The 26073-nt window shown below is 55.5% G+C and overlaps 2 protein-coding genes and 1 long non-coding RNA gene across 3 annotated transcripts; 1 reads left to right on the top strand and 2 right to left on the bottom strand.

Moving 5' to 3' along the window:
• On the bottom strand, positions 1–4067 carry HOXA11 (homeobox A11). Its single transcript, XM_028525590.2, has 2 exons — positions 3310–4067; positions 1–1874 (listed from the first exon to the last, which is right to left on the bottom strand). The coding sequence occupies exons 1-2, from the start codon at positions 4043–4045 to the stop codon at positions 1642–1644; spliced, it is 969 nt and encodes a 322-aa protein (XP_028381391.1). The 5' UTR covers positions 4046–4067; the 3' UTR covers positions 1–1641.
• A 988-nt stretch (positions 4068–5055) lies between these two features.
• LOC118497032 lies at positions 5056–8234 on the top strand. Its single transcript, XR_004899574.1, has 3 exons — positions 5056–5141; positions 7463–7787; positions 7883–8234. It is a non-coding gene; the product is annotated as an uncharacterized LOC118497032 (long non-coding RNA).
• A 5247-nt stretch (positions 8235–13481) lies between these two features.
• On the bottom strand, positions 13482–19121 carry HOXA13 (homeobox A13). The gene is made up of 2 exons (XM_028525629.2): positions 18172–19121; positions 13482–17463 (listed from the first exon to the last, which is right to left on the bottom strand). Exons 1-2 carry the CDS (start codon positions 19082–19084, stop codon positions 17219–17221), a joined length of 1158 nt encoding a protein of 385 aa, XP_028381430.1. The 5' UTR covers positions 19085–19121; the 3' UTR covers positions 13482–17218.
• Positions 19122–26073: the final 6952 nt, after the last annotated feature.

Here is a 26073-nt window from a genome sequence, read left to right as displayed (position 1 = left end):
TCAAGTTTCCACAGTCTTTATTGTCCTTGTGCCATATCGCCTGTATGCATGCTGCGACATCGGACATCCGTGGTGGGTGAGAACAGAAGACAGGCCAACACCCCTGTTACAAACAGAGCCACCAGATGCTGCTGAACACAGGGAAGCCGAGAAGATTCCAGGGGCGGAGGCCTGGCTTTCTCAGCTGAGGTCCCCTGACACTGTTGGGCAGAACTACCTCAGAGAAAACCCCCAATGCTTTCAAAATATCACAAGAAATTAAAAGGCCATTCTAAACACCCTTCCTGCACCCCCTGTAGTGCCCCAAAGGAAATCAACAAATGGTAAAAAAAAAAAAAATCAAACAAAATAGGTTATGGTTCCTTTATTTACAAGTCTTTCGAACACCATCCCTGTATGAAGCGTACATTCAAATATTCTTTAGCAGTGAGTGAGTTTAACCGTGGAACACTGTAAACAGATAGAGCCTTTAAATATTTTCTTCATCCTCTTTTCCCCCTCTATAGTGTATCTTTTGAAATTCGCTTTGGTTCTGCAGGGAAATATATATATATAATATAATATTTATCTTTTAAAATAATTCCAAATCACTCTTGATCTCTCGGAAGGTCGCAGGAAGCTTCCAAGCTCAGTTCTGGGGCATTGAAGGGCAGGGGGTGGCACCAGAACTGGGTGTTTTGGAGAACTTGGGCCCCTCATAGCTGGGGACCGCTGGCCAGGCCCGCTCCTCCCCTGAGCAACTCCAAGCTTCAATTAAGTGTGGCAGAGGCTTTGCCAAGCTGCCGCACTCCACAGGCATTTCCTGCAGAGATCCAGGGGCCAGCGGCCTGGGCGCAGCCTCTTTGCCGTTTGATGTCTTCCACCTTGGGGAATAGTCTACTCTGCAACCAGGCTTTAGGCTTGCCTGAGTGGCAGGCCGGGACGAAGCCCCTCAGTGACAGGATGAACTAGGTGGGCTGCAGGAGGCCACTGCTAAGCAGCTCGGGCCTGAGACAGTGCGGTGAGTGGCTCCGAGACGTGGAAAGCCACGAATGCCACCAGGAATAGTAGGTTTCTTTTTTGTTCTGCTTTTCCTTGGGGATCAGCAGCCCTCTCCCACCTCCTATCCATCCACCTCTCAGTCCAGTTGTCTTTCACATTGGCTCTGGAAAGCAGCCCCACTCCGGACACCTAGGAACCCTCCCCTGACCTCCCACTCCTGTCCCCAAATTGAACTGGGTTTGGAGGTTGAAAAGTTTCTTGGTGCAGGGGTCCTGGGGGTGGGGGAAGGCAGGCCCCGAGTGGAGGGTCCTGGGAGGTCGATCTCCACGGGGCCTGGCAGGGGAGACCCAGTCCCTCACGGAGACCACACCCAGCCTGAAGCGCCACAGTCTCCAAGACGGAACCACCAGGGGTCCCAAACCATTCTTCCCAGCTGCTGCACAACTCTCTGAATCCAATGATTGTGAGGAATCTTAACCACAGAGGCCCCCAGGGAGTCCCAGGCCACCTTCTTGGGGGCTCTCTCCCTGTAGCAGCCCCCTTCTCTTGCGCACCTCCTTCCTTCAAAAGTCACTGTGTGCCTTGACCTTGTCAAGGGCAAAATCTGCACGTAATCTCATGTGTACGAAGCCCCCCACCCAATTCCAACTGGCTGGAGCTTTAGAGGAGCGGGTTGGCCGAGTAATACTGTAACCGGTCCCTGTTAATTTTTTTTTCCTTCATTCTTCTGTTCTGAAACCAGATTTTGACTTGACGGTCGGTGAGGTTGAGCATGCGAGACAGCTGCAGGCGCTTCTCTTTGTTGATGTACACGCTGAAGAAGAACTCCCGCTCCAGCTCCCGGATCTGGTACTTGGTGTAGGGGCAGCGCTTTTTCCGGGTGCGTTGGCCACCTGCAGGGGAAGAGGCGGGGAGTAAGCCAGGTGTGGGGGCCGCAATGCATCCCTGAGCCCCGAGTGGAGGAAAGGGGCTGGGTCCAGGAGCTGAAGGCCCTGCCCAGGCCCCCTCGGGGTCCCTCCAGGCCCCTGCCTTCAGGCTTCTACTGTGGTTTGGGGACAGGCTGCAGGCGGAGGCTCAGCCCCAGATAAAAGTCAGCTCCCTAGACAGGCCCCCAGGGAGTCTGCTCCTGCTGCTTCCAGAGCAGAAAGGAGGGCTCCTCACAGCAAGGGAAGGGTTTGTGCCGGGGAGGCCCGCTTCCTAAGCAGCCGAGTGGGGGTTGCTGGCTGCCTCCAGCCTGGCCAGACTAAACAAACAGTCGCCCGGGGACATTTCACCTTCCAGCACCTGGGCGGCCGGTTCCTGAGGCAGTAAAGGCGGCCCCATCCCCCCAGCCCCCTGTCCCAGTCTTTCTCCTCCTTAACATGTGGGGCAGCTGCCGGGTCTTTTGTCAGCCTGAGTCCTGGCCACCAGCTCTGGCCTCCCTGGCCAGCCTCCTGGCTTCTGCGAGGTCAGGGGATGTCAGCGGAAGCCCCTACCCCAGGCCTTCTCCTCCTAGCACCGGGCCACACAGCTGCCCTGGTTCCCCCAGCGCAAGGCTGCTTTTTTAGATAGGGTGAGGGGGGAGAGGGGTTTCCCAAAACTTCGGGCAGGCTCCACTCACTCCCCCTTTGGATAAAACTCCACAAGACATAAAGGAAAAAAAAGCCCGATTTTGACAGATTGAATAACAATTGTGAGTAACATGCGGATGGACAGGAGGCGGCAAGTAATGGCCACAGTGCAGGAGGAAGAATGACTTCATTTGGACAACAACAAAAAAAATAGCCAACTTTGGGTTAATTTGTTTCTTTTAATATATTGCTCGAGCTAAGCGGGCTATTTTATCTGCTAAACACGCTTCTAGCGCCATCGTTAAACAGCGATGCCTTTGAATCCCGGCCGGGGCTGGAGACCCGGCGCAACACATGGTTTTTATAAAAATCTCCGGATTACCTCGCTATCAAAGGCTCCCGGAGCCCTTGCAGGGGGAATTTACAGGCGCCCACCTCCGGCTCCCCAGCCCCGAGCTGGCCCTGAGAGGGTCGAGCTGCCGGGCCTGGGAGCTGAGAAGGGGAAAAAAGGGAGGTGGTTTTTTTTTTTTCCTTTGGTTTTTTTTTTTTTTTTTTTTTTTTTTTTGCAGGCATGCCTTGGCCGGTGGGTATTTCACGGCCAATTTCAGCACTCGCCACGTGATCCCGCCTTTTATAACAAAGTTTTGTTGGGGGAAACCTAAAGGCCCTTCATAAACCTTATATGCTTATAAAACAGCATATAAAAATTTAACAGCGGTGCTGCGCTAGATTTCCAACTCCCCTTCCATAAAGCGCCGGGCCCGGCCTTTATACGTACTGGAGCCGCCGGCCTTGTCCTCAGTGTGGCCGGAAGAGGACTCGGGGCTGCTGCTGCTCTCGGGGCGCCGCCGCCGCTCCTTTTCCTCCGCCGCCGCCGCCGCCGCTGCCGCCTCCCGGCAGCCGCCGGCGCCGCCGTCCGAACTTGAAGTTGCCGGCGTGCCCGTGGCCGCCGCCGCCGCCGCTGCCGCCACCGCCGCTGCGGAGGTCGCCGCGGCCGCCGGGGGGCCCTTGTCCGCGGCGCTCTTGTCCCCGGGGTAGTCGGAGGAGGCGAGGCTTTCCGCGGTGCCGTAGGCCGTCTCGAAAAACTGGTCGAACGCCTGCGGCAGGACGCCGTTCCTGCCCACGGTGCTATAGAAATTGGACGAGACGGCGGGGGTGGGGTGGTGGTAGACGTTGGCCGAGCTCTTGGCCAGCACGTCGCCAGGCACGCCGGCCGCGCTGGGCGCCTGCAGGCAGTCTCTGTGCACGAGCTCCTCCGCGGAGTAGCAGTGGGCCAGATTGCCGCGGGGGTGCCATTTAGTGGCGGGCTCGATGGCGTACTCCCTGAAGGTCACCTCGCGCACGGGTTGGACCTGGGGCAGGTTGGAAGAGTAGGAGTATGTCATTGGGCGCGAAGACGGGGTCTGGGGCAGAAAAGAAGGGAGGCTGGAGAAATCTGGACCCGAGACGTAGTAAGTACAACTTGGCAAATACATGTTAGACGAGCAGGGACCACGCTCATCAAAATCCATCATTGGGCTACCTTGGGCTCTCCGCAGTAGCCGAGCTTAACATGATTCTCCACTGCAGCTGCCTCTTTGAAGCGGATCCGTGAAGTAGAAATTTGGAGACGTAAGCTGACGTGGAAATCTATCCCCATCCTTAGCAGGGAGGTGCTGGTCATGTGACCCGATGTTGAAATTGACAAGCTGCGAGCTAGTCGGGGCCTTTTTTTCCCCCCTTTCCTCTTTTTTTTTTTTTTTTTTTCCCTCCCCTCCCCTCCCTCCCGGATTTCTTTCTTTGTAGCTACCTCAGGGGAAGCAACAGATCGTCACTCGGTGTTCTCACCGAAAGCACGTAATCGCCGGTGTAACTCATGTTGGCTGGGGGGCCTCCCCGCGCGCGGTGAGGCTGGGGTGAGCCCGGCTTGCGCTCAGCCGCGCGGTCCTGGCCCTCCGGCGCGCCGTGGGCGGTGAGACAGCTCAGCTCCTGCCGCTCACCACTCCCCGGGCGAGGGGTGCCCCAGGCTGGGGGGGGGGGGTGTCCGGGTGGGAGCTCCTCGCTGCGTGGCCCATGCGTGGTCGTGGAATCAATTCACTGGGAGGATCGCGTTCGCGCCTCCTCCTTCGCTGTCTCGCTCGCACAGGTTTGCTCTGGGAGCCACCTCCGCCTCCGACCCTGGCCGGACCCTCTTCGGGGCCAGGGTTCGCAACTGCGGATGTGCCTGCCTCGGGGCTTGCCCGATTTGCACGGTGACTTGATTACACGCTCGCATTCACGGTCACTTCCGAACCGCTTTAGTGCCTTCCGTCCCCAAACCGCCAACGACCAGGCGGCGGCTTCCCCCGCGGTTTGTCAGGGATCCGCAGGTCCCGGAGGGCCTTCGTCCTACCCGGGATCCACCTCCTCTTCACCCTCCTGGGCGGCCTCCTCTCCCCACCCTCTCCTCCCCGCCGCCTGCGGGGGTTCGGGGTCACTCCGCAGAGCCCGAGGCGCGGGGGCTGCGCAGCTGCGCACTGGTCCGCCGGCCCGCCCGCCTGGTCTTCGGAAGCTGAGGACTCTCGAAACCAAGCAGTAGAGGCGAACCTGGGCTGCTTTAGAGGCGGTGACATTCGAGGAGTCTTCTCCTGGGTATGCTGCACCTTCAGGGACCCACCCGGCTCCTGGAGAACTCCAGTGCTGTGTGGATAGTGGGAGCAGTCAGAAGCGGGTGAGGGCCAGGGAGCGTGGCCGAGAAAGGGGTAAACATGCCTCCTCCCTTCCTTGCAAAACACGAGAGCCAGAGATGTGCAGGGCAGAAACGCAGAAGGTCCGGCGCCTTTCCTGCTCCTCTTCCCACAGGAGAAACACGATGCCAAGGAAGAGAGATGTATTTCCTAAACTCCCATCCCCTGGGGTGACAGGGCCGCCTTTAAAAGGCTCGGTTTGAGATAAATACAGAGACGGAGGCCGCAGCGGCTAGTGTGAGTCTAGTTTTCTTGGGGAGAGGAAGGGGGAAAAAAATGATGGTGAAAAATGCTCACCATCCTGCAAGACTGAATGAACAACGTTTGGGGGAACCGAAAGAAGAAGACGGAGGGCAGCCAGACAGAGCCGGGGGGCAGGGAGGGGTCCAGCCTGGAGGCCGCCCCTCACCTATCTTCTTGGAAGGAGCTGAATGTGTCTGCAGCAAAGTCGAAAATGAAAAAGAGTAACCTTTTCCCTTTCCCCATCCAGGAAATAGCTGAAGGTATTTATATATCTTGGGGAGATTTAGAGTATAAACGCTAACATCTTTGGTATTTAAGTGTCAACATCGATTTATTTATTTATTGCTGAGCTGACTGTAACGGACTCTATAACAAATCTAATCATGTATTGCACTGGAAAAGGAATATTCTCATTATGTATTTTCTCCAAGTGATGGCTCGCCATTGCATGTGAATGCCCACTGTAAATATCAATAATATCGAATAATTACTCTGCAGTGGAGTAAACTAATTTATCAGCGTTAATGTTTATGTGGTTCCTACTCCCCCCCCCCTTCACAGGGTAGCTTATCACAAATCACACTACTCCAACACACTGGTTTAATGAACTCTTTATTCAGGTTTTGCTGCAAGAACTTTCATGCCCTGTAATCCCTCAGAGCTGAACTCGAAATTATTTGTGCATCTTTAACGTGACAGATTTGTCCACTGTGGCCCGTGCAGAGGGCGGCAGCAGTGTGAAGGAAGGCTCTAGTGGGGAGAAAGATTGTCGGGGAAGGGTAGCTTGAGACCACCTCAAGCTGCGAATCACAATGATGGGATTTCCTTGCAGCGGAAAGAAAACAAACAAACAAACAAACTTCGATTTCCAGCAGCGCCCAACAAGGCGAAATATTTATTTCTCCACAGTATCTCTTTTTTTTTTTTTTTTTTTTTTTGGAGACAGAATTAAAAGGCGGAAGGAGAGGTTTTCAATGAGCAGTATTTGAGCCATTCCCTGGCTTGATTCTGGTTCTCCCAAACTCTCTCCCAAGAGCCCACCCAGTCCCCACCACCCCCCACCCTCAAACAAAAGGAATGCATGAGGGGCTTCGGTGACTGTGCTGTAACAAAGGCGCCACCACTGCGGGGCTTGCCCCGCCCCCGGGTGAAGGCAAACAAATTCTTGCACTTGTATTAGGGCTTTTAAGGCTATAATTGAACCCGGGGGCGTCTAGGGGAACCGAAAACAGTTCTAGACAGACCTGGGGTTTTATAGCACTTTTGGCAGTCAACTTCAGCTTGTGCCTGAGCAGACAGGCCGGGGTGGCCTGCCAGCGGGGGACGCCGGGCTGCCTCCCCCAGCCGTGCACAGCCCCTCTCCTCATTAGGTCGGTTATCCCTTGGTGCCAGGGAGAAGGGGTCCCCACAGAAAGGTTGGTATGGGGATGGGCTCTCCTCTGCATAACCCATGTCCTCCGTGTCCTTGCGAACCAAGCAGAGGGGGTGCCGGCAGGTCTGGATCCCATGGGTGTCTGCGGGAGACAAAGGCAAATTCCGGAGGAAAGGCTGGGGCAGAGGAGGGCGCTGGGGAGCGGCTGGCAGGGCAATTCAAAAGGCTGTACCGAGGTGGGGTGCCGGGCGGGCCTTGCAGCCTGGAAGGGGGTGTGTGGGGGCACAGCTGGGAAGATGGATGAGGCACAGGCTTCTGATGCCAGGAGAAGGGAAAACACCTAGGGCAGTGAATGCGTCAGTTCCCCAGCAGGGTGGGACAAGAGTGGGCTCTCAGATCCCCAAGGCTGTGGCACTGTTCCCAGCTTTGCCCATTCCTGCCCTTGTTGCCCAGAACACGCTGGCCGTGCGAATGTTTGGGGGAGGGAGTGTGAGTGAGGGTGGGCACAGCTCTGAGGATCAGACCAAATCTTGGGGAAGCAGGGGAGGCAGAGCCCGGGGTCCTTGGTTTTTGACTTTGCTCTGAGCCTAATTGACTCTTCCGCTTTGCAGGAGGCCCCACCGCGGAGCGGAGCCCACCCTGCTCAGGGCTCGGGAAGACCCGACGGGGACTAAGGCTAGCCCTGGAAGTCCAAGTCCGAGTCGCATTTCTTGAAGCGGCTGAGCCGGGCAACACTGTGACATTGGCCCTGGAGACGGGTTTCTCATGAGCTGTTCTTTCCCAAGACTTCCACGGCGCGGGGCCATCTCCAGAAAGCAATCTTCTGCATGCATTTCCTTCTATCGTCAACCCGGAGCCCCACAGCAGCGAATGCAAGAGGCCAAAAAATGTTTTGGAGGAAGAAAAACAAAGGCAGGAAGTGGCGGCGGACTGACGGTGCGTGCGTGTCTGCGGAGAAGGGAGGGAGCCCTTTCGATCTCTTCGTGTTGTTTTTCCAAACTTCTCTTCTTGTTGTTTTTCCAAACTTCAAGGTCTAGGCAGCCCTCGCAGGGCCGGCCCCATCGCTCCCCGCGCAGCGTTTGGAGATGGCCACCCGGAGCGGAGACGGCTGGCGCCCGCCCGCGCCAACCTCTTCAGGCGGAAATGGCTAACGAGGAGATTTGCTCAGCAAAGCAGACCTCGCCTTTCCAAGGCTTCGTTTGATTAGGCCCTAATGTTGGGGGGTTGCGGGGGCTTAGAGGTGTTCTGCAGCACCTCCGGACCCTTCTCCAGCGGGCTGAGTGCGCCTGGGCAGGGATGGGCTGGTTCCTGCGACCGCGCGCTCCCAGCGCTGTCCTAGGCAGGCTGTCGGAATAAAGTGTGTCCAGGTGCTTCTGCCCAGCACTGCCGCCTCCGCTTCTTCTTGCAGCCGATGGGTCTGGGCAGCAGCCGGAGAGCGGTTGTTGGCGGTGCCCGGGGTTGGGTAGCCTTGGCTGGTCCGTGCGCACCGGGGCAGCGTGAGGCCTTTCCCTGGGATTGTTGTGCTTGGGGATGTTTCCAGCACAGTCATTCGAGGGACGGGAGACTGAGCCCGAAAGAACTGTCACTTGATAGGCGGCTTAACACCTGCTCAGCAGCAAGGGAGGGTAGAGCTGGGGGCAGGGAACACCTCCAGACTCCGACGTTCCCGACCCCAGCGGGCCCTGGGGCGAGGCTGTGCACTCCTCTTTCTTTGGGGCTGGCTCGGGCTCCGGTGAGTGGCTCATGGTCCCCCCCACTGCCCGCACTTGCAACCCTTTGAGTGCTCGGCGTCGAGTCGGTAGTGCGATTCCAATACCAGACTGCCGGCTCACCCCATTTCCTCCCTAGCCAGGCCTGTCTCCCTGCAGCCACTCCCTGCCTGTCTCCTGCCCTGCCTCTCTGCAGCGGAGTCTCCCCGTCTTCGGCCTCCCGCCTCTGCAGATGCTTCTCATAGGCTGAGCCAGAACTGAGGTGCCACTGGAGGGCACCCCGTGGTCAAGCACAGAGAAGGGGGCCTGTTAGGTTCCTGGCTCTTCCTCCGTCCAGGCTTCCGCCAGGAATCAGAACTGGATTTATCCCCTTCTGCATACTCCATTCCAAGGCCCTACCGTGCCTTTTTTCTCCCCCTCCCTCTCTTCCCAGCACTTGCACCTTCTCTTCCAGCTTCTGCTTTTCTAGGCCCAGCAGCCCTGGGTGGCAGCTGCCTGGGAGGAGTCAGGCTCACTTGATAAATAAACTCCCTCCCAAAGATCTATGGTCATGCACCTATGGATCACTTGAGGCACCATTTTTTTTTCTTTTTCTTTTTTTTTTTTTTTGCCTCTCCTTGGTCCAAGCCTCTACCTTTCTTTGTTCTTAAATGTCACACCTGTTTCTAGAAAGCTACACAGAAAACTGTGTGACCACACTGCACACAGGTGCAACCGCCAGCTGGAGGGCACAGGGTGGAAACGGCCATACGGCCGGGCCACCACGGAGGGCTCTGTCCTTCCCAGTGGGAGGTGTTCTGGAGGTATATCTGCCCTCCCAGGTGAGCCTCGAATACGGATTGTCTGGAAAGGCCCAGGGCATCTAGCATTTGTCCTCAGGAAACTGGGAAATGGTCTGTCAGCAGATCAGTGCTGTTCAGAGGTGGCTTTGAGGCTGAGATGATATATCCAGGGACTCCTTTCCCTGCTAGGTAGAGGCAAGATCCACAAGCTCCTCTCCCCTTGCCGAAAGCATGGGGACAGGTAATGTCTTGAACTTGAACTTTGGGTTGGTTATGACCCACAGGCTCATCATCAGAGATCCCTCAATATCTGAAGAAGTCCACATTCTTTCCCTGGCCTCTGAGGGGTGGGGCATAGACCCCAACTGAAGGTCTCAGACACCCAAACCACCTGGTTATTATTTAGTTTAGTGGCTCCAAACTGGTGGGAGAAAAGGGGCTACTTTCTTTCAGAAGAACTATTACTTTTATTGTTGTGCATTCATTAGACACTTCCCCACCACCCACCACCGAAGGGGAACAAATGGGATGGGAGGAACTTTGAAGGGCAAATCCATGGTTTCCAGCATCTGCCTTCCATTCTCCCTGCAACTTCGGCCCAGACGGGTTTCCCCAGCCGATTATGTCTACAATAAAGGGGACCAATGAGGGCAGCCCAACCAGAAGGGGAGCTCTGGCCCTGGGGGCCTGGGTCCCCTCAGCTGTAGCTCACAGGAAACCCCCATGCCCACAGGGACAGTTCCCCAGCCTCCTCTCTTTCTACTCAGCCACAACTTGTGGCTCATGTTCCAGATTTGAGAAGGATGAGCCCCCGTGTACTCCAACCCTGCTCCATGCCCTGCAAGGCAGTTCTGCCATGGTACCCACCCACAGGCACTCTCTCCAGCCCCTAGTGTCCCCTCTAGGCCATGCCCCACTAGGGATAAAGCCCAGCTTTTCTGTGTTGGGGGGGATGGGGGGGCAGGGAAAGACAAAATCTTTGATTTACCTGGAACCACCAGCTCAGCAGCAAACCAGGCTTATGCTATTTGTTGACTGCTGGGCCTGGTGTGGTGACCTGCGGCCGGCAGGCCACAGGCAGAGGTAAGGGGCCCCCGCCCTTCCGGAACACAGTGCGGGCATTCTTGGGGCCGGGGATCACGGATATTTACCTTTGGAAGAATTCACCTCACTTCTTGGCCCAGACTTTAGGCAGGAAGAGGAAGAGCATCAAAGGTCTCACCAAAGGCCTGCCCCACACTGAGGGAGCTGCTGGGACTGAGACACCTCAGGAGAGGCTCCATTCAGGGTACTTGCTCCCTCAACCTACTCCTGGCCCAGTGGCCCGCTGGCCCTACCTGGTCCCTCCCTGGTCTCTTGTTTCTAAGGGGGTTAAGGACTCAGAACTCAGGCCCAGCCATCTCCATCATCTGTCTCTCCACCTTGCAGGCGTTGCTGCCTCTCACAGGGGATAGGCCTCACCCCGGCTCAAGTCTCCTGCACCCTGCTCTTCCAGGACTCCATGGTGGCACAGCCTGAGCCACCACTGGCTGCATTGGTGGCTGCTGGAACTTCAACAGGGCTGGGGGCGATGGAGTTAGAAACCGGGAAAGGACCCCTGCCCCAAGCCCTCAAGCCCACGCTATCAGAACCTGCTTGCCGCCGGCCAATTGTGTGTCCGGTTTTCCTTGGGCCGCCACTGCGCACCGGCCCTGACCGCGGAGACGGCCTTGGAGTGGAGGACTTGACCTTTGCGGCCGGAGGGGAGGTCGCTCTCTCAGCTGGAGGGAGGGGGATTCTGCCGTCTGCAGGCTCTCCCACCCAATAGCAGCCCGGACAATCCTCTCCTGCTGCAACCGTTCACCCCCATTCCCCATCCATTTTGCGCAGGGTCCGCAGACCCTCGGCCCGAACAAAGCACCCAGCAGTGCTCTCGCCACCGCCTTTTCGAGCTCTCGTCTTCACCTCCCCTAGGCCAAAAGGCTCAGAGATAAAGCCAAGCAGCCTAAGGCCCTCCCCGGGGCCCTCTTCTCTCGCTTGACCCCGGCCACCCTCAGCCAGCACCAGGCACTACTGTGTGTGCCAACCCGGCCCCTGGCCGTGCCAACTTCGTGCACTCGCGGGGACCTGGCCTCGGGCTGTGGACGGCGCCGGGGCCGAGCGTCTCGGAGGTGCGGGGCCTGGCGAGGCCGAGGCTGCCTCCCGGCCCAGGCGGAGACCCGTGGCCGCCCGGGCGACCGGACTGGGCCGCTCGGGTCCACAGCTTGGCCGTGCTTGCGGCTCGCTCTCCGCTCGGCTCCCTTGGATCTCATTCCGCCCCTGGGCCCGGGGCTCGGAAAACGGAAGTATTTGGTAGAGAAAAACACGATTTCTTTTCAGCCCGTCTCAGAACCCCTTTTAGAGAAAATGCTCCTGTCAAGTTTTATTTCCCGTTGCAAACCACCTTCCACGCTGCCAAGAATTAAAACCGGGAGAGATTAAATACTCAGTTCTTCTTTGGGGGAGGGAGGGGCGGGGCGCCGAAGGGGGCACCCGCACCGAACCTTCATTTCAATCGGCTTGTCCTCATCAAATAACGCCCGCGGGGCCCCGCTCGGGCGGCAGTGACGTCAGCCCGCAGCTGCGGGGAGGCTCCCAAGGCGGGTGCCCGGTGCCTCCGCGTCCACCGGGCGCAGGCCCGGGGTCCAGGGCCTCGAGTGCGGTCTGTGCGCCGCGCGGCGAGCCCCGAGCGGGGCGGGCTCCGCAGGGTTGGAGCCTCCATCTTGAGTCGAGGGTTCACGAACAAGCGTGGAGGGTTTTGGGCCTCGCTTCTGCCCCCAAGGGCATCAGGAGGCTCCGAGTCCGCAGCGGCGCTTCTCCGTGCACCCCTGCACCTGAGGAAGCCCCGCGCCGCCGCCGCCGCACAGCCACCCGCGGGCATGATTTGTGCCCCGTGGATCCGGCTCTTCAGCGGCGCGACGCGGCCGTGCAGAAATGAAACACGCAGCCTCGGCTGTACTAACCGAGGCCGTTTTCCGTGCCAGCGTCTATGCTCTTCTCTTTAAAATCCCATTAAAAACAGCAAACAGCTTTTAGGCCTCGGTGGACGCTGGCAGATGCCCGACGACGGAAGCAGTTGATCAGAAAGAGGGTGTTTTCATACAGAATGCAGTCACCTGTTATTTGCCCGGCGGCCTAGCAGATGAAAACTCAATTATTGGGTGCCTCTCCTGAAACCTAGGCAAAAAAAAACAAAAAAAAAAAAAACAAAAAAAAAACAAAAAAAAAAACCTCCGCAGGCCTCTTGGATAAGGCTACATTTTTTTTTTTTTTTTTGAAAAAATGGGATGTGAGCAGCTCGCTGCACGTTTCTCTGATTCTCCAGGTCCTGGGCAGCTGACACGCATTCTATCCACTTTAAAGGAATGCGCATAAATCAGCTCGCCCCCAGCGTCTCCTCCGTAGAGGTCCGCAGACCCGGAGAGGCGCCTCTGAACCCGCCGGGTCTAAAGCTGAGCGGTCCCGGGGCAGCCTTCCTCTCCCTGGAGCTTCCAGAAAGCGCCGGGAGCGCAGGAGAGGCCGCATCGTCGGCCAACGCACTCAGCAAGGTGTGAGCGGCACGCATAGTATCACGCGGTGAAATCTGTCACTACCTGCACGCGTCCTAGAATCACCCTCAGCTGAAATGCGCTGCCCCGTGAATTTTAAGAAAATATTTCAATTAGGTTTAAATTTAAAAAAATATTTTGTTTTCCCCTTTCTTTCTTAATTTTTTTCTTTTTGTTTTTTTTAAAAAACACACAATTTAAATGCATGACTTCAGCTCTGCATCAAGCATAAATAGTAATGACATTTTACAATCATCCACTTAAAATATCTTAATAAATTTGACAGAATTAAGAGCAGATGGAAAAAAATAGGGTTTTTCCCTCCCAAATTCCATATTTACAATTTTTTAAAATGGTAACATGACAGGCCATTACAGGATTTAAAATCTTTGCTAGTCTAATAAATGAAAAATGGTGTCTAGTTGTTTGCATATTTACAATGTCTTACTCAAAAAGCTTCCCTTTTAGAAAAAAAAATATGCTCGAATCAGCTATGCAACAACTCTATCCCAGTGTCTGGCATTATGTTTCCTAGATGGTGGCCGGCGTCCGCCTGGATGTCTTTTTCCCCTAAAGGTTTAGACTGGATGACTTGGGAGCATTCGGGAGCCACCATAATCCATGCTCCCTTCGGGCTGTCTGGCAGGTCCAGGGGAATTTTAAATAAGAGAGGAGTTAGGTAAGATCAACATTATTAACAACTATTTTAGAACAAGGAGGGAGTCATTTTAAAAAAAAACTCTTAAATATCTTCTGTCATTAGTTTCAAAAACCGTAGAAAGAGAGAGCAGGGGAAAAAAAAAAAAAGCTGACTACTTTACCCAGAGTTCCTGCAGTGAGGGTGGCTTGTGAAAGGGGCGGTATTCCTCCGCAGGGCTGCTCTTGGCCTCCTTCCTAGGCCTGAGGCTCAGCATAGTTCTTACATCTAAAGAAAAAAACATCTCCATCAACGGAAGAGTCCCCTTTGGAGCCGTTCGTAAACACGCCGTGCGATCCAGTTTTGAGGGGATTTTCCCACCACGTTAAACATCTGGGGTGAAGGCTGTTTGGTACTTTGGAACGATGGCAGCTCAGTCGGCAATGGAGTGCTGTGGCACCAGACTCGGGGAGGTGGGTCCGAGGCGTCGTGTCCATTGTGTTTCCACAGTGGAGTCGAGTCCCCGGGGCAGCGAGATTTGATTGCACGTCCCAAGGCCGCTCCACATGTGTATTTCAAGGCCGTGCTGTTTTTGAGACAGCCTCAGAGAGGCCTTCTATAATTCTCCATCGAGAAACAAGCTTTACGTCTTCGGGGTGGAGAGGTTTCCCGTCAGGTTTGAAACCAATCAATTATTTATTTTCCGTAAAATGATGAATACGTTTCTTCCGGTCGCAATGACTTTCCTCTAACATAAAGATAAAATTAACCTCATTTCAAAATTCTGCATTGTAAAAGGCTCCTGGTTCCACCAACATTGCAATACACATGTGCATAGCATGGGTCCCACAAAAACATTACCCTGTGTGTATATTAAATACATATCAACATACATATGTATTATTTATGACTCTAAACACAGCACCTGATGTGTTGTTAGGGGTCACAGCATATAGTAGAAACAATAATTACCATAGTTTCGATGGTGGTTATTAATATTAAATGTACACATATCTTCCACAAGTCAAATGGCAGCTTCGCGAACATCAGTGCGAGATTGCACACCACCCAGGAGCTGCACTCAGCTCTGAGCTGTCCCCAGATCACGCTCCTTCTGCGTCTATATTATGGTCATTTTGTAGATATGAGATCTTTAAGCTCTCCATACGAACCTCTTAAGAGGTGGGTTTCTTTGAATTTCTGAAATGTAACTCTAGAACCTTAGAGTCAGTGAGGCCTCTGAAGCTTTTTATTTGCTGTATAGACTCACCTATAGCTCTGATTAGGGTGGTAGACCCCCTTGGAGGGTGAGGGCCAGAAAAGACTGGTTATTTAAGAACACCTTTTAGACTGTGACAAGAAGGTACAGCTTTAAAGCAGATCTGCAGATATCTGATGCAGAATGAGTTGCTGTGAACACAAATTGACCTTGGCCATTAAAGAAGAGGAGCAAAACTTCATCATGTAAAGTACATTTTGTACCTCAACTCTGGAAATCACCTTAAATTACAACATCTCTGGTCATCAGTAATTAATGATACTATATCTGTACAGATTCTACAAATATATATATATATACACACACAAACACACACACACACTGATATGCATATATGTATACACATATATGATATATATTCACATATGTACAGGCACATGTATAAATTACATATATTGAAATTTGCTCCGTCTGGAGCCAAACAAATGAGTACTAAATCTCTAAGGAGTCAAGAAAGTTAAGACCTTTTGATTCCCTTGAAGCTGAAGAATTACAAGGAAGCTTGTCAACACGAGGTGGCGCCCTTGATCTACTAATCCAGCCCAGGCCAATTCATGAGCTGTCAAAAGTCAAGGTCACAAATTGTCTTTTTTTTCTCAAGGTCAAGGTTTAAGGCCTTTCCTAGTCCTGTCATTTCAACAAACATCAAAACCTGCCCTCTCAGACGCATGCAGATCCAACTGCAGATTTTAAAATACGACAGCCTGGGCATCGCTGATACTAGACAACTGGTTTTCATTTTCTACAGGGAGCCTGAGAACTTACACTATCTCTTCCTCTTTTCTTTTCTTTTTCTCGTTTTCAGAATGCCTGACATTTTAACCTTCTTGAAGCACTTTTATAAATTTTTAGGATTTTAGTTGTGAGGGATTTCTCCCTTTGCTTAAAAAATTTGGAGGAAAAAGAAAAAGCCCAACTAAATAATAAGAGAAAAGAATGGTCCTTGGTTTGTGTAGAACAAACCGGCTTCTTTTCTTTTTGTGCAGGGCACGTCCAGCATAGGAAAATAATGAGTATTTCTTGCAGCTTTTAATGGCAGTGACTATTTTATTAACATAGTTAACACCACTATAGCACTATCTACAGGGCTAAGGCTTTTGAATTATTATTTTTAGGAATATTTGGAAAGCAGGTGCACAAATACATTTTCACAGTGTGCTTAATGTCTTTATTTACAAGATAGCATTTTATAGTGAGCATGAACAAAATGAATGTGCTGGCTGAAGTAACTGCTGCATTAAAAATGTGCTGTGAAGATGAATTCCTACACTTTCTAATGCGGTCTTGTAACACAATAAACATGGAAAAATACGAATCCCTTAACAGAGCAAAATATAGAATGTAAACATCTAAATATTTCAGGGGAATGGATTTCCATTCTGAGTTTTCTAAAAGAAAGAAAAGAAAAGAAAAGAAAGGAAAGAAGGAAGGAAGGGAGAAAATTATTTCTCCAGCAATATGTTTAGTAAATATTGGAAAAAAGCAATGTAAATTTGAAAAATTAATTGTACTTAAACCAAAGTCCACCATGTTGGGGCGGTGCTTCTCTGGAGATCCGACAGAAAGTGAACTCTGTGAATGGGCTGATGCTTTGAATACTTTTTAAAAATTGTATCAAATACTTTGGAGAGTAAATGATGTCAGGGCAGAAAATACAGTCCCAATGCCACAGCAATATGAGTGCTGTAAGCACACACAAGTGATGATCAGAAGGACATTTCCCAGCCCGGGGCTCCCTTGCAGCCCCAGAGGCTCAGCGGGTTGCAGTGACTACCAAGACAAATGATCCTTGCACGGGCTTTCCCTCCCTGTCTCCCCCCCAACAGAAAACAGCCCCAAATCATTACTTCAGCACCGTCCCTTCTCCCATCTAAAGCTCTCCATGACCTGTGTTGCAGAACGCACAACAACGGTAGGGTTTTCACTAAGGTTTACCTGAGCAGTCACTCAACAACACGCCAAGGGGGTGGCGGTGGCGCAGGACACGCAGATGGTCACAGCGGCCTCTTGCTTTTGCCACCGGTGTTTGGATTCTTACCCTACACCATAATGTCCTAAAACACAACGGTCACATAAATACTTACAAGATCTCAGTAAATGCGTAACTTATCTGAAATGGCGTATTTGGGGGCTGACGTGTGACTCTAGAGTTTGTCATTTAGCGGTCTGGTGGGGCTGGCGGAAGAACTGGCAGTCTTTACCATGTCTTAAAGTTTTAAAATAGTCGATTCCACCAAGGAGAAAGAGATCCCCCCCTGGGAAAGCGAAATGCCAGTGTCTCTCTCTCTCTTTCCCATTCTTCAATTATTATTAAGCTTTAGAATCGTTATCTGGGTAAAGCAGTGAGTTCTGAAGCGTTCCTTCAAGTTGCCCTCTTCCTCCACTTTTAATCCATTAACTCGTGGTCTTCAGTTTGTTGATGACTTTTTTCTCTTTGACCCTCCTGTTCTGGAACCAGATTGTGACTTGCCGCTCCGAGAGGTTGGTGGTGGCTGATATACGCCTCCGTTTGTCCTTGGTAATGAATTTGTTTGTAGCATATTCCCGTTCAAGTTCTTTTAATTGCACCTTGGTGTAAGGGACGCGCTTCTTTCTCCCCCGCCTGTAGGAGCTGGCATCTGAGGGATGAGAGACCACGTCTGGAAGACAGGGAAGAAGGCAAGTTACACGGGGATCAGACCCAGGCCAGGACGCAGGCGGCAGCTCGATCGGAGCTAGCCGCTTTACCGCGCCCGCTACCCTTTGCCACGCTCCGCAAAACCCAGCCTTTAGCCCAAATCTGGAGGGTCAGTGGGGGAGAGTGGTTAGTTCTGCACTGGAGTGAAATTGCCCAGGGCTCCCATGCCCACCTCAGCCAGGCCTCCTGGGATCCCTTGATCGCCCGGCCTAGCGGCCCACACCTCGGCTCTGGGCTCAGGGGACAACAACAGTTCGACGCCTAGCTCCTGTCTGTATTTCCCAACCCCTAACACTTGATGCTTCCACACTGAAACCATTTCTGAGAGAACAAATACGGGCAATTTAGTAAACAGTTTCCAGGTCAATTTCCCAACCGTAAGTCGATGTCAAGGGCTAGGGAGGGCGGGGCACAGAAGGAGCAGGATGCCGACCAGGGTCCCAAGGAGCTTATTCCCAGCCATCCCTCACCCAAGGACAGCCAGCAGTCAGCCCGACCCCAGGGCAGTACGGGCAGCGCCGGTCAGCGGGGTCGGGCTCCCAGGGGTACGGCGCCGCTAGGGCAGGTCAGGAAGAACCAGCAAAGGGGCACCAGGGTGGCCCGGGAGCAAGCGGAGGAGAAGCTGGAGCAGAGCCGGAGGACCGGAGCTGAGAAGGGGGGCGCCATTTACCGGGCAGAGTGGACTTCCAGAGGTGGGGAGGCTGCGCCTGCTCTTTGGGGCAGTACATTTGGCCGTTCCAGCCGTTGGGCAGCGCCCAGGGCTGGTAGCTTTCCATGGGAAGACCCAGGGGCTCGTGGCGCGACTCGCCCGGGCCCCCGAGGCCAGGCACCACCGGCATATCCAGGTAGCCAGGCACGGGCTGATGGTGGTGGTAAGGCCCGGGCGCGTAGCCCTGGTGGTAGAAGGCGAACTCCTTAGCGCGTGAGCTGAACTCCTCGGCCGCCGGGCCGGCGGTCTCCATATACTTGTCCGCGAAGGCGGCGGCGGCGGCCGAGGCGGGCTGCGCGCACGACTTGATGGCGTTGGGGTGCGGGCCCATGCGGGCGCACGGGTAGTAGCCGCTGCCGAAATAGCCGTAGGGCAGCGCCGCGGGCCCCGACGAGCTCTGCGCCGCCGCGGAGCAGGGGCTGCACTGCTTGGCCGCCTCGGCTCCCGCGGGGCCCGCAGGGCCGGGCCCTCCGGAGGACGACGCCGCGGCGGCCGCGGCAGCTGCGGCGGCTGCAGCGGCGGCGGCAGCGGCGGCCGACGGGGGTGCCTCCCCCGGCGCGCTGCTGTACGCCGCCGCGGCCCCGGGCGCCAGGGGCGCCGGGTGCGCCATCAAGTTGCGGCACTGGTTGGCCGCCGCCGCCGCCGCCGCCGCGGCCGCCGCTGCAACGGAGAAGTTGCCCCCCGCGGCCGCGGCAGCTGGGTGGGGGAAGCCCCCGCCCCCAGCCCCGGCCGCCGCCGCCGCCGCTGCCGCCGCCGCCGCCGCCGCCCCTTCCATGTTCTTGTTGAGCTCGTCGGCCACGAGGCCGCCGTTGTCGTAGAGGAACATGACGGTGGGCTCGATCCAGCGGGGGTGAAGGAGCACGGAGGCTGTCATAGCCCGAGCCGCATGGAGAGACCCCAGTGGCGCTGTTTTAAAAAGCCCCCAAGAAGTGAAGAGCGCGCCGCGCGGGGCCGGGGCCCGAGCGAGGGGGGCGGATCGCGCCCCGCGGGGTCGCGCCAGGCGGCCGCCCATTGGCCCGGCCCCCCGCTCCGCCCACGGCGTATGCAAAGCGGGCGGCTCCGGCCCGGACTCTGTGCTGGGCACCCGCCGTCCGCCGCCGCCCCGCGAGGTCCCCCGCGCCGGCGCCCGCCGCGCGGCGCACACCCTCCACCCCAGGGAGAGGCAGGGGCCTGAGAGGGCGGCGCGGCAGGGAGGGCAGGACGCCTTCCTCACCGCTCCCCGTCCTTGCCCTGGTCCCAGTGGGGCTCCGAGCAGCGTCAGGCTGGGAGGGGACAGAAACGCGCTGTTGGGTTGCTACCTGAGGCGATGGGGACAGGGCAGGTAAATCTGCGGGCACCTGGGGATGGCCCAGTAGTGAGGCGGCAGGGTGTTCCTTGGGGCCTCGGCGCTGTTTTCTTTTCAGGTTTCTATCCACGCGTCTTTCTACAGCGAAACGCCACCGTGGACACCAGTGCTTTCCTCTTCTGTAGCGTCCCGGTTTGGCTCTCTTTCCAGGGGAACAGTGGCTGGGCGGTTTCGGATGCGCCTGGCTCATGGATCCCAGGACATTCCCTCGGGAAGCTTGGCCTGCATTTAGGAGCTCCCTCTACTTCCTGGTCCTCAGTGCTGGGGGGCAACTTCATACACTGGCTTTCAGGCCGCCGGGCTTAGAACCACCCATCACACCCACACCGACACACACTTAAGTGTGCCCCGATCACACATTCACACTTGCACATACAGACTGCTCCTCACTGCACCAGTAACAACTCTCCCCCCAGAGGCTGTGAGATGGAGAGCGAGATTGGTGGGCACGGTTCTCCAGGGCTTCCCCACCTCCAGCGGGGCCGGCCAGTCCCCGAAGGATTTTAAAAGGAACAGGCTGGTGGGGTGCTGGCTGGGACTCAAAAGAACCCCCTTTCTGGGGCCTAATGAAGCTTCATAGAGCCTGAGCAGGAGCTGACTTTCCAGGTACCTGGGCACACCCTATTTCTCTCTGTTCTGCGACAGGAGAAAGGGATTCTTGGGGGCCACTTCGCTCCTTCCTCCCAAGTGGGACTGGGGAGAACACAGTTTCTCTCCTGCAGAGGGTGCCTGGCCCTCCTCCATCCAAGAGCCAGCCCGAGAAGCCTTTCCTCTGAGTCTGGGGAGTGCGACCCTTCCTGAGAGCACGGTGGGATGTTGGTGCTGGAGAAGCCAAGCGGTGACCACGATTGGGTGAGGAGTTCTGCGGGTCCTGTCGCTTGGGAACTACTTCTACTTCCAATCGTGGAGGCTGTGATCTGGTCAGATGCCCAGGAGGGGAACACGCATTCAAAGCGAAAGTGGGTGTATTCCACGGGAATGTCAGGGTTGGGGAGAGCCCTCCACACCGCCCCTTCCAGCCCAGGTGGACTGCTGGGCAGCCAGGTTTGGACCTGCCCGCTTAGACCCAGCTTGCAGACTCAGCCCTAAGCTCAGGGCACTTGGAATAATACCCCTGGCCCCTGCAACCCCTCTCCTGCCTCTCCACCTCGGATCTCTAAGGCTCCCGGTCTTCCTGCAGGGTCTGACTGAGGAGGCTGGGCTCAGGCTTTTATCGATTCTGACCCCCAGGTTTGCCGGGACCAATGTAAGCATTGCCCAATAAAACCTTCTACGACTCATCCCCCTGCCCCCACCCCGGCACTCACCATACACATAACCAGTGTGTCCTTTTCCTCCTGCGTTTTTAGTAGCTCCGGGTAAATATTGATTTGCCCCCAGTTTACCTCCTCCCTGACTGTCCATTTGCAGGCTAAAGAACTGGCCTCTGTCGGGACCTGATTCCTGTGTTCCTTTCCGGGCCTGTTCATCCCCTTTCCTTCCTCCAAGTGGCATTGTAAAACTCATGGTGACAAAGGGGCAGGGTAGGGTTCAAGGCCCCAGTTCCTGAGGACTTCAGGGCTGTTTTACACACGGGTCAGACTCGGCTGGAGGCCAAGGTCAAGTTGAAAGCTGCAGTCTAGCCAGCAGGAGCACTGCCATGCAAGCCTGGAGACCCAGGCAGCTGTGAAAGGCCCACCACCCATCTCCCCTCATTCTTGACTCCTTTCTCCTTTGGAATTCTTGTCCCTGGCTCTGCTTGATTACCCAGCAATTTTTGCTGCCTTTGTGGAGTTTTTGGGGCGGTGTTTACAGACTCTTCTTCCCTGCCTCCGCCCTGCTCTTGGCCTGAGCTTCAAACCTCCTCTGTTTGCTAGCCAGACCCGGAAAAACGAAAACACAGCTCGGGGAGCCCCCACCAGCTGGCGCCTGTGCCAGCTCACCTCTGGTCGCGGCGCAGCTGCCGGTGCACACAGCGGCCAAGACCAGCTCTGCGTTCCCCCTCCCCCGTCCCTCTCCCCACTCCACTGGGGAGCGAGCCCTGCACGCAGAGGATGGGCCCCAGCTCCGCAGGCTGCCAGAGTCGACTGGGTCCCTTCTCACCAAAAATGGTGAGACGAGATTTCATCTTGACCGCTGAGGAGCCCCAGAGCAGGTTTGTCTGTGAGGGACGGCGCTGGGGGGAGGCTTTGGGTTGCATTTCAAATTAGGCTTTGCTTCTTAAACTTGGCAGCCCCCCCCCCCACTCCCCCCACACACCAGGGAAGGACTTCAGGCCTGAATTATTTATTGCGCTTTGTGGTGGATCTTTCGTGATCAAGTTATTCAAATCTTTTCTTAGTTCCCTATCAACTTTCAAAACCTTTTGAGACATGGCTACTTAGAGGGAGGCAGCCTGCTCATTCCCTTCATGGCTTGGATCTCGATATATATGAAGTAACTTTTCTATCAGGCGAGTCAACGGCGTCCTGGCATGCTGTCCCTGTGTTTAAAAGTCTGCAAGTTCCATTAGACATTGAGTCGTAGCCTCCAACCAGTGGGGATGGTTTGTAAAATGTGAATGAGCTCCGTGAATAATTTTGGGTCTCAATTTCTAGGATTTCTACTCCCTTGGAAGCAAGAAAATCTCTTTCTCTGTTGTCCATGTCGTTTGTCAAGGGGCATAAGAGATTTCTTAATGGTTCCCAATATTGTTTCTTAGCCTCTGAGCCCTGCAGGCAGCCACCGCACTGGCTTGCTGTGGGGGAAGAAGGGTCGCAGGGCAGCGAAGACCTGGAGTGTCCTCTGGGGAGCAAGCACAGCACTCCCGGCGCATTTCTCCTTTTTCCCAACAGCAAGGTCAAGGCTCACTGGCCTGCTCAGCTAGTTGGCCCTGACCCTCTCTCTCTCTCTCTCTCCTCTCTCTCTCTCTCTCTCTCTGCTTTGTGGGTTGTTGTTGTTGTTGGTGGTGGTGGTGGTGGTGGTGTGTGTGTGTGTGTGTGTGTGTTTGGTCTACATGCTCAGGAATTCCTATGGGATTGCAGAGAGGTGCCATCAACTTGAATCCTGGCCATGACAATTGTACCCCTTTGTGAGCTACACTGGATCTGCCGAAGGCAGTGGCCCTTGAGGAAGAGGGTGGCAGGGGTGGAGGTGTGTTCTGTCTGGTGTTCCCGGACCTACCCCAAGAGGCCCTGAACGGGCAGCAGGGGCGAAATGGAGGGCAGCAGCCGCCCGGTGGCCTGGCCTTTGTTCCCGGAGCTGCCAGACCCTGCGGGCGTGGCTTCCTACCTCTCAGGGCAAGCCGGGGTGCCCGGTGGGGCTTAGCTGTCCTGGAACCTCCGGCTGAAGAAAGAGACCTCGGCTGTTTTGGGGGATGTGGGGGTGAAGGGTTGGGGACTCCTTACCAGTGTGGGCCAAGGGGCCCTGGGCTCTCGGGGTTCGAGGAGAAAGGGACAAAGGGAAACTCGGTGTTGTAATGGAGTTTGATTTTCACTAGCACAGGAAATTTACCTGCTCTCACTTTAACCCGGAGAAGGCTGTCAGCACTGCTCGCTGGCACCGTTTCCCTGCGTCCATCCAGCATTAGGATAAACATTCCTCAGTTGGTTTTAAAGACACTTTGTATTTCAGGATATTCATGTGTTTCCAATGTATCCAAGCAACTTTACGAGCAGCATTTGCAGAACATCTTAACCCTCTCCCTCCCACAGGGGCTGGGGGCGCAGAGATAATGGCAAAGGAAGAAAGATACGGAGCGGGAGAGGGCAGAGGAGCTGGGGCTAGGGTAGAGGGAAAAAGAAAGAGAGGCAGGGGTGGGTGGGGGTGGGGGTGGGGGGCAACCAAACAGGACAGCACCCAGCACTGCAGCTGCCAGCTCATTTGGGGAAGAAAGGAGTGGGGGGCCGTTCTGCTGGGGCGGGGGGCTTGGTGAGTCTCCTCACCCTTATTCCAACCAGGGTGGAAGGTGTACTCGTTTTCTTAAGGAGAAAAGGTAGGTTCTGAAGAAGGCTGGACTGAAGCTGGTCGGTCAGTAGGCAGGACAATGGCCCATCCTGAGGGACTTGCTCGGGTTTTGGTTCTAGATTTCTGTGCATTTTGGAGCAGTCACGAAGCAGCGCAAGGCCGGAGGCTGTAGGAACAGGTTTGGACCCTGGGAAGTGGCTTGGCACTGTGGTGACCCAGGGCCAACACAGTGAAATGGAAGTGCAAGATCCGGGAAGATCCGTGCAGATCCCACGCGGTGCAAGATCCTCTCCTCCCGCGGATTTTGAGGACAGCAGGTTTTGGGAGGAGCAGATGTCCAGCTGCCTGGCAGGTTCCTTCGGTCCCGGCCTTCAAAGCCCCCAGGGCAGAGTGCCCCAGAAGGGACGGCGCAGGAGCCCAGGGAGGACCTCGGTTGTGCGCTGCCCTGCAGCGCTGCCCCCCGAAAGTCCCTGAGCAGGGACTGGGGTGCCCCCACACATTGTTTAGGACAACCAGCCCCGAGACCCAGGTTCCTCTGAGGAGCAGTCGCCTCGGCACAGTGCCAGCCAGTGTGCCCAGACTCCCCAAGGTCGGCGCAAACTTGGAATGGGGGCACTTTCCGCCTCCAAGACGGGCCGCCTTTGGGCTCACGGAGGCCTGGGGGATTCTGCCGGTGGCGGTGGTGGCGATGAGGGGAGAGATGCCTGCCCTGGCGGTGCCGCCCAGGCTCCGCTCTTCGTTGGACCTGGAGGCTCAGCCGAAGCAGGGGAGACTCGGGGGAGCGCTCCACTGGAAAGAGGAATCGCCTTCCTCAAGATCTCAGCTGGCCATGGGCGTGCCGCCCCTCGGAACACCGGGCTCACCCGCCCAGGGAGTGAGCTCCCCGTCACTCGGCCAGGGCACTGGCCCAGCGCAGGACGGCTGGAGGAATCCGAGCGGCTGCGACAGGAAAAGGCCGCGAGGTCTCCGTGTGGACCTTATCTGTCCCCGCCACCGCCCGAAAGCCGTCCCACCCGCCAGCCTCCACCCCCCATCCTAGCTCGATGCTGCCGGCCGCAACAAAACAGGAAACCAGCTCTGGACTGGGGATTCATTAAGTCAACAAATATCCTGAAGACATTTGAGCGTTTGGAGAGATTGGGGGTGGTGGGGTGGGGGTTAGACTTAAGCCTGGCCCCACTGCGTCCCCGGCTCTCTCGCTCAGGACCCGGTGCAGGCGGCCAAGCGGCCAGGCCGCCTCGACCCGCCTGAGTCCATTTCTCCTCCAGCCCTCCAGGCTCCCGGGTCCCCGACCCGGGTTGCGGATTCTTACTGCGCAGAGCAACTGGAGGAGGAGGAGGAGGACTCACCCGCGCAGCCGTGGGCAAAGGGGAAGTCAGGGAACCCAGAGGTGTGACCAGACTTTTACCAGCGCGTTCTGTGCTGTAATCGTAACGACGTGTGGGCCTCGATGTGAACATGCAGATTCACACATCAAATGCGCCCACACACAGTGGAAGAGACATGCAGCGTCACGGGGGCGCAGCCCAGGCTCCAGGGTGGAGGAGAAGGAAGCATCTCACATCTCACCCTGTCGGACCTGCCTGGCGACAGGCGGCGGGGAGGCCGGCGTGTGTGTGTGTCTCTCTCTCCGTTCTGACTGTTTCCGACCACTTACCTCCCCCTCCCCCGCGGCTGGGTAAATACACCTGTCCCCAGTGGAAGGCGAGCCCCCGACCGGCGTTTACCTGGGTGGGGTGTTCTCCCCAGGAACGGTGGCTGGCTCCGGCGCCCGGCTCGGAGCCGACGAGGGCAGCAGTCGCCGCTCCTTTGTCCCGCTGCCCCGGCCCTGCTCGGCCAGCGCTCGGGGGAACGAGGCAGCTCAATAAAAACTTTTGATATTAGCTTTTATGGGTATTTACACTCTGGTCAGGGGAGCCGAGGACGGAAGCCCCATTAATCAGCCCCCCCAGCCTCGGGTTGGGATGCTCGGTTTATGGGCTGGGAAAGGAGATGGCCGGAAAGAAGGCTCGGGCGGGCACGGCCGGCTTACTCCGGGCAAATGAGAAGGAGCGAGGTCGTTTTCCGCTCTTGGAAAACGGGGGTTACACGGGCGCCTCCAGGTGCTACCCAACTGGACTGTGTTTTTATTTGAGCCCCCCCGGCAGGGGTAATTTTTCCACCCTTGCTTACGACATTTAAAATATCTTTTTATTATGGAATTTTTTCCACACACACACACACAAAGTCTGACGAACCCCTATATACCCAATGCCCACCATTATCATTTTGCCTTTCATGTTTCATCATCCATGCCTGCTTTTTTGAGTATTTTAGAGAAAATTCTAGACATCACATTATTCCACCCCCGTCATGGAGTTTTGGGAATAAATTTCAAGGGGTCGGGGTGTTTAAGCTCGAGTTGTTGTCATCATAATCTAGGAAGAACTTAAGGGTCCACCCAAAAGAAATCTGGACAAAAAAAAAGGAGTTTGGGGCTTGGGGCATCTTGCTTGAAATTTCACCTCTCTTCTTTTTCCCATGTGCATATGGGGGAGCCTTACAGCACCCTCTTCCAGGAGGGTGTCATCCTTTAGGAGAAGGTTGGTGCTGCT

This window comes from Phyllostomus discolor, chromosome 10 (genome assembly GCF_004126475.2).
Source record: "Phyllostomus discolor isolate MPI-MPIP mPhyDis1 chromosome 10, mPhyDis1.pri.v3, whole genome shotgun sequence".
Lineage (NCBI taxonomy): Eukaryota > Metazoa > Chordata > Mammalia > Chiroptera > Phyllostomidae > Phyllostomus > Phyllostomus discolor.
This window is presented reverse-complemented; position numbering and strand designations above follow the sequence as displayed.

Excerpts from the sequence above, each read along its gene's own strand:
- HOXA11 (XM_028525590.2), bottom strand. The coding sequence starts at position 4,045 with ATGATGGATTTTGATGAGCGTGGTCCCTGCTCGTCTAACATGTATTTG. Across the intron at positions 1,875-3,309 it reads GGACAAGGCCGGCGGCTCCA|GTGGCCAACGCACCCGGAAA; the intron begins GTACGTATAAAG and ends CTTCCCCTGCAG.
- HOXA13 (XM_028525629.2), bottom strand. The coding sequence starts at position 19,084 with ATGACAGCCTCCGTGCTCCTTCACCCCCGCTGGATCGAGCCCACCGTC. Across the intron at positions 17,464-18,171 it reads CTGGAAGTCCACTCTGCCCG|ACGTGGTCTCTCATCCCTCA; the intron begins GTAAATGGCGCC and ends CCTGTCTTCCAG.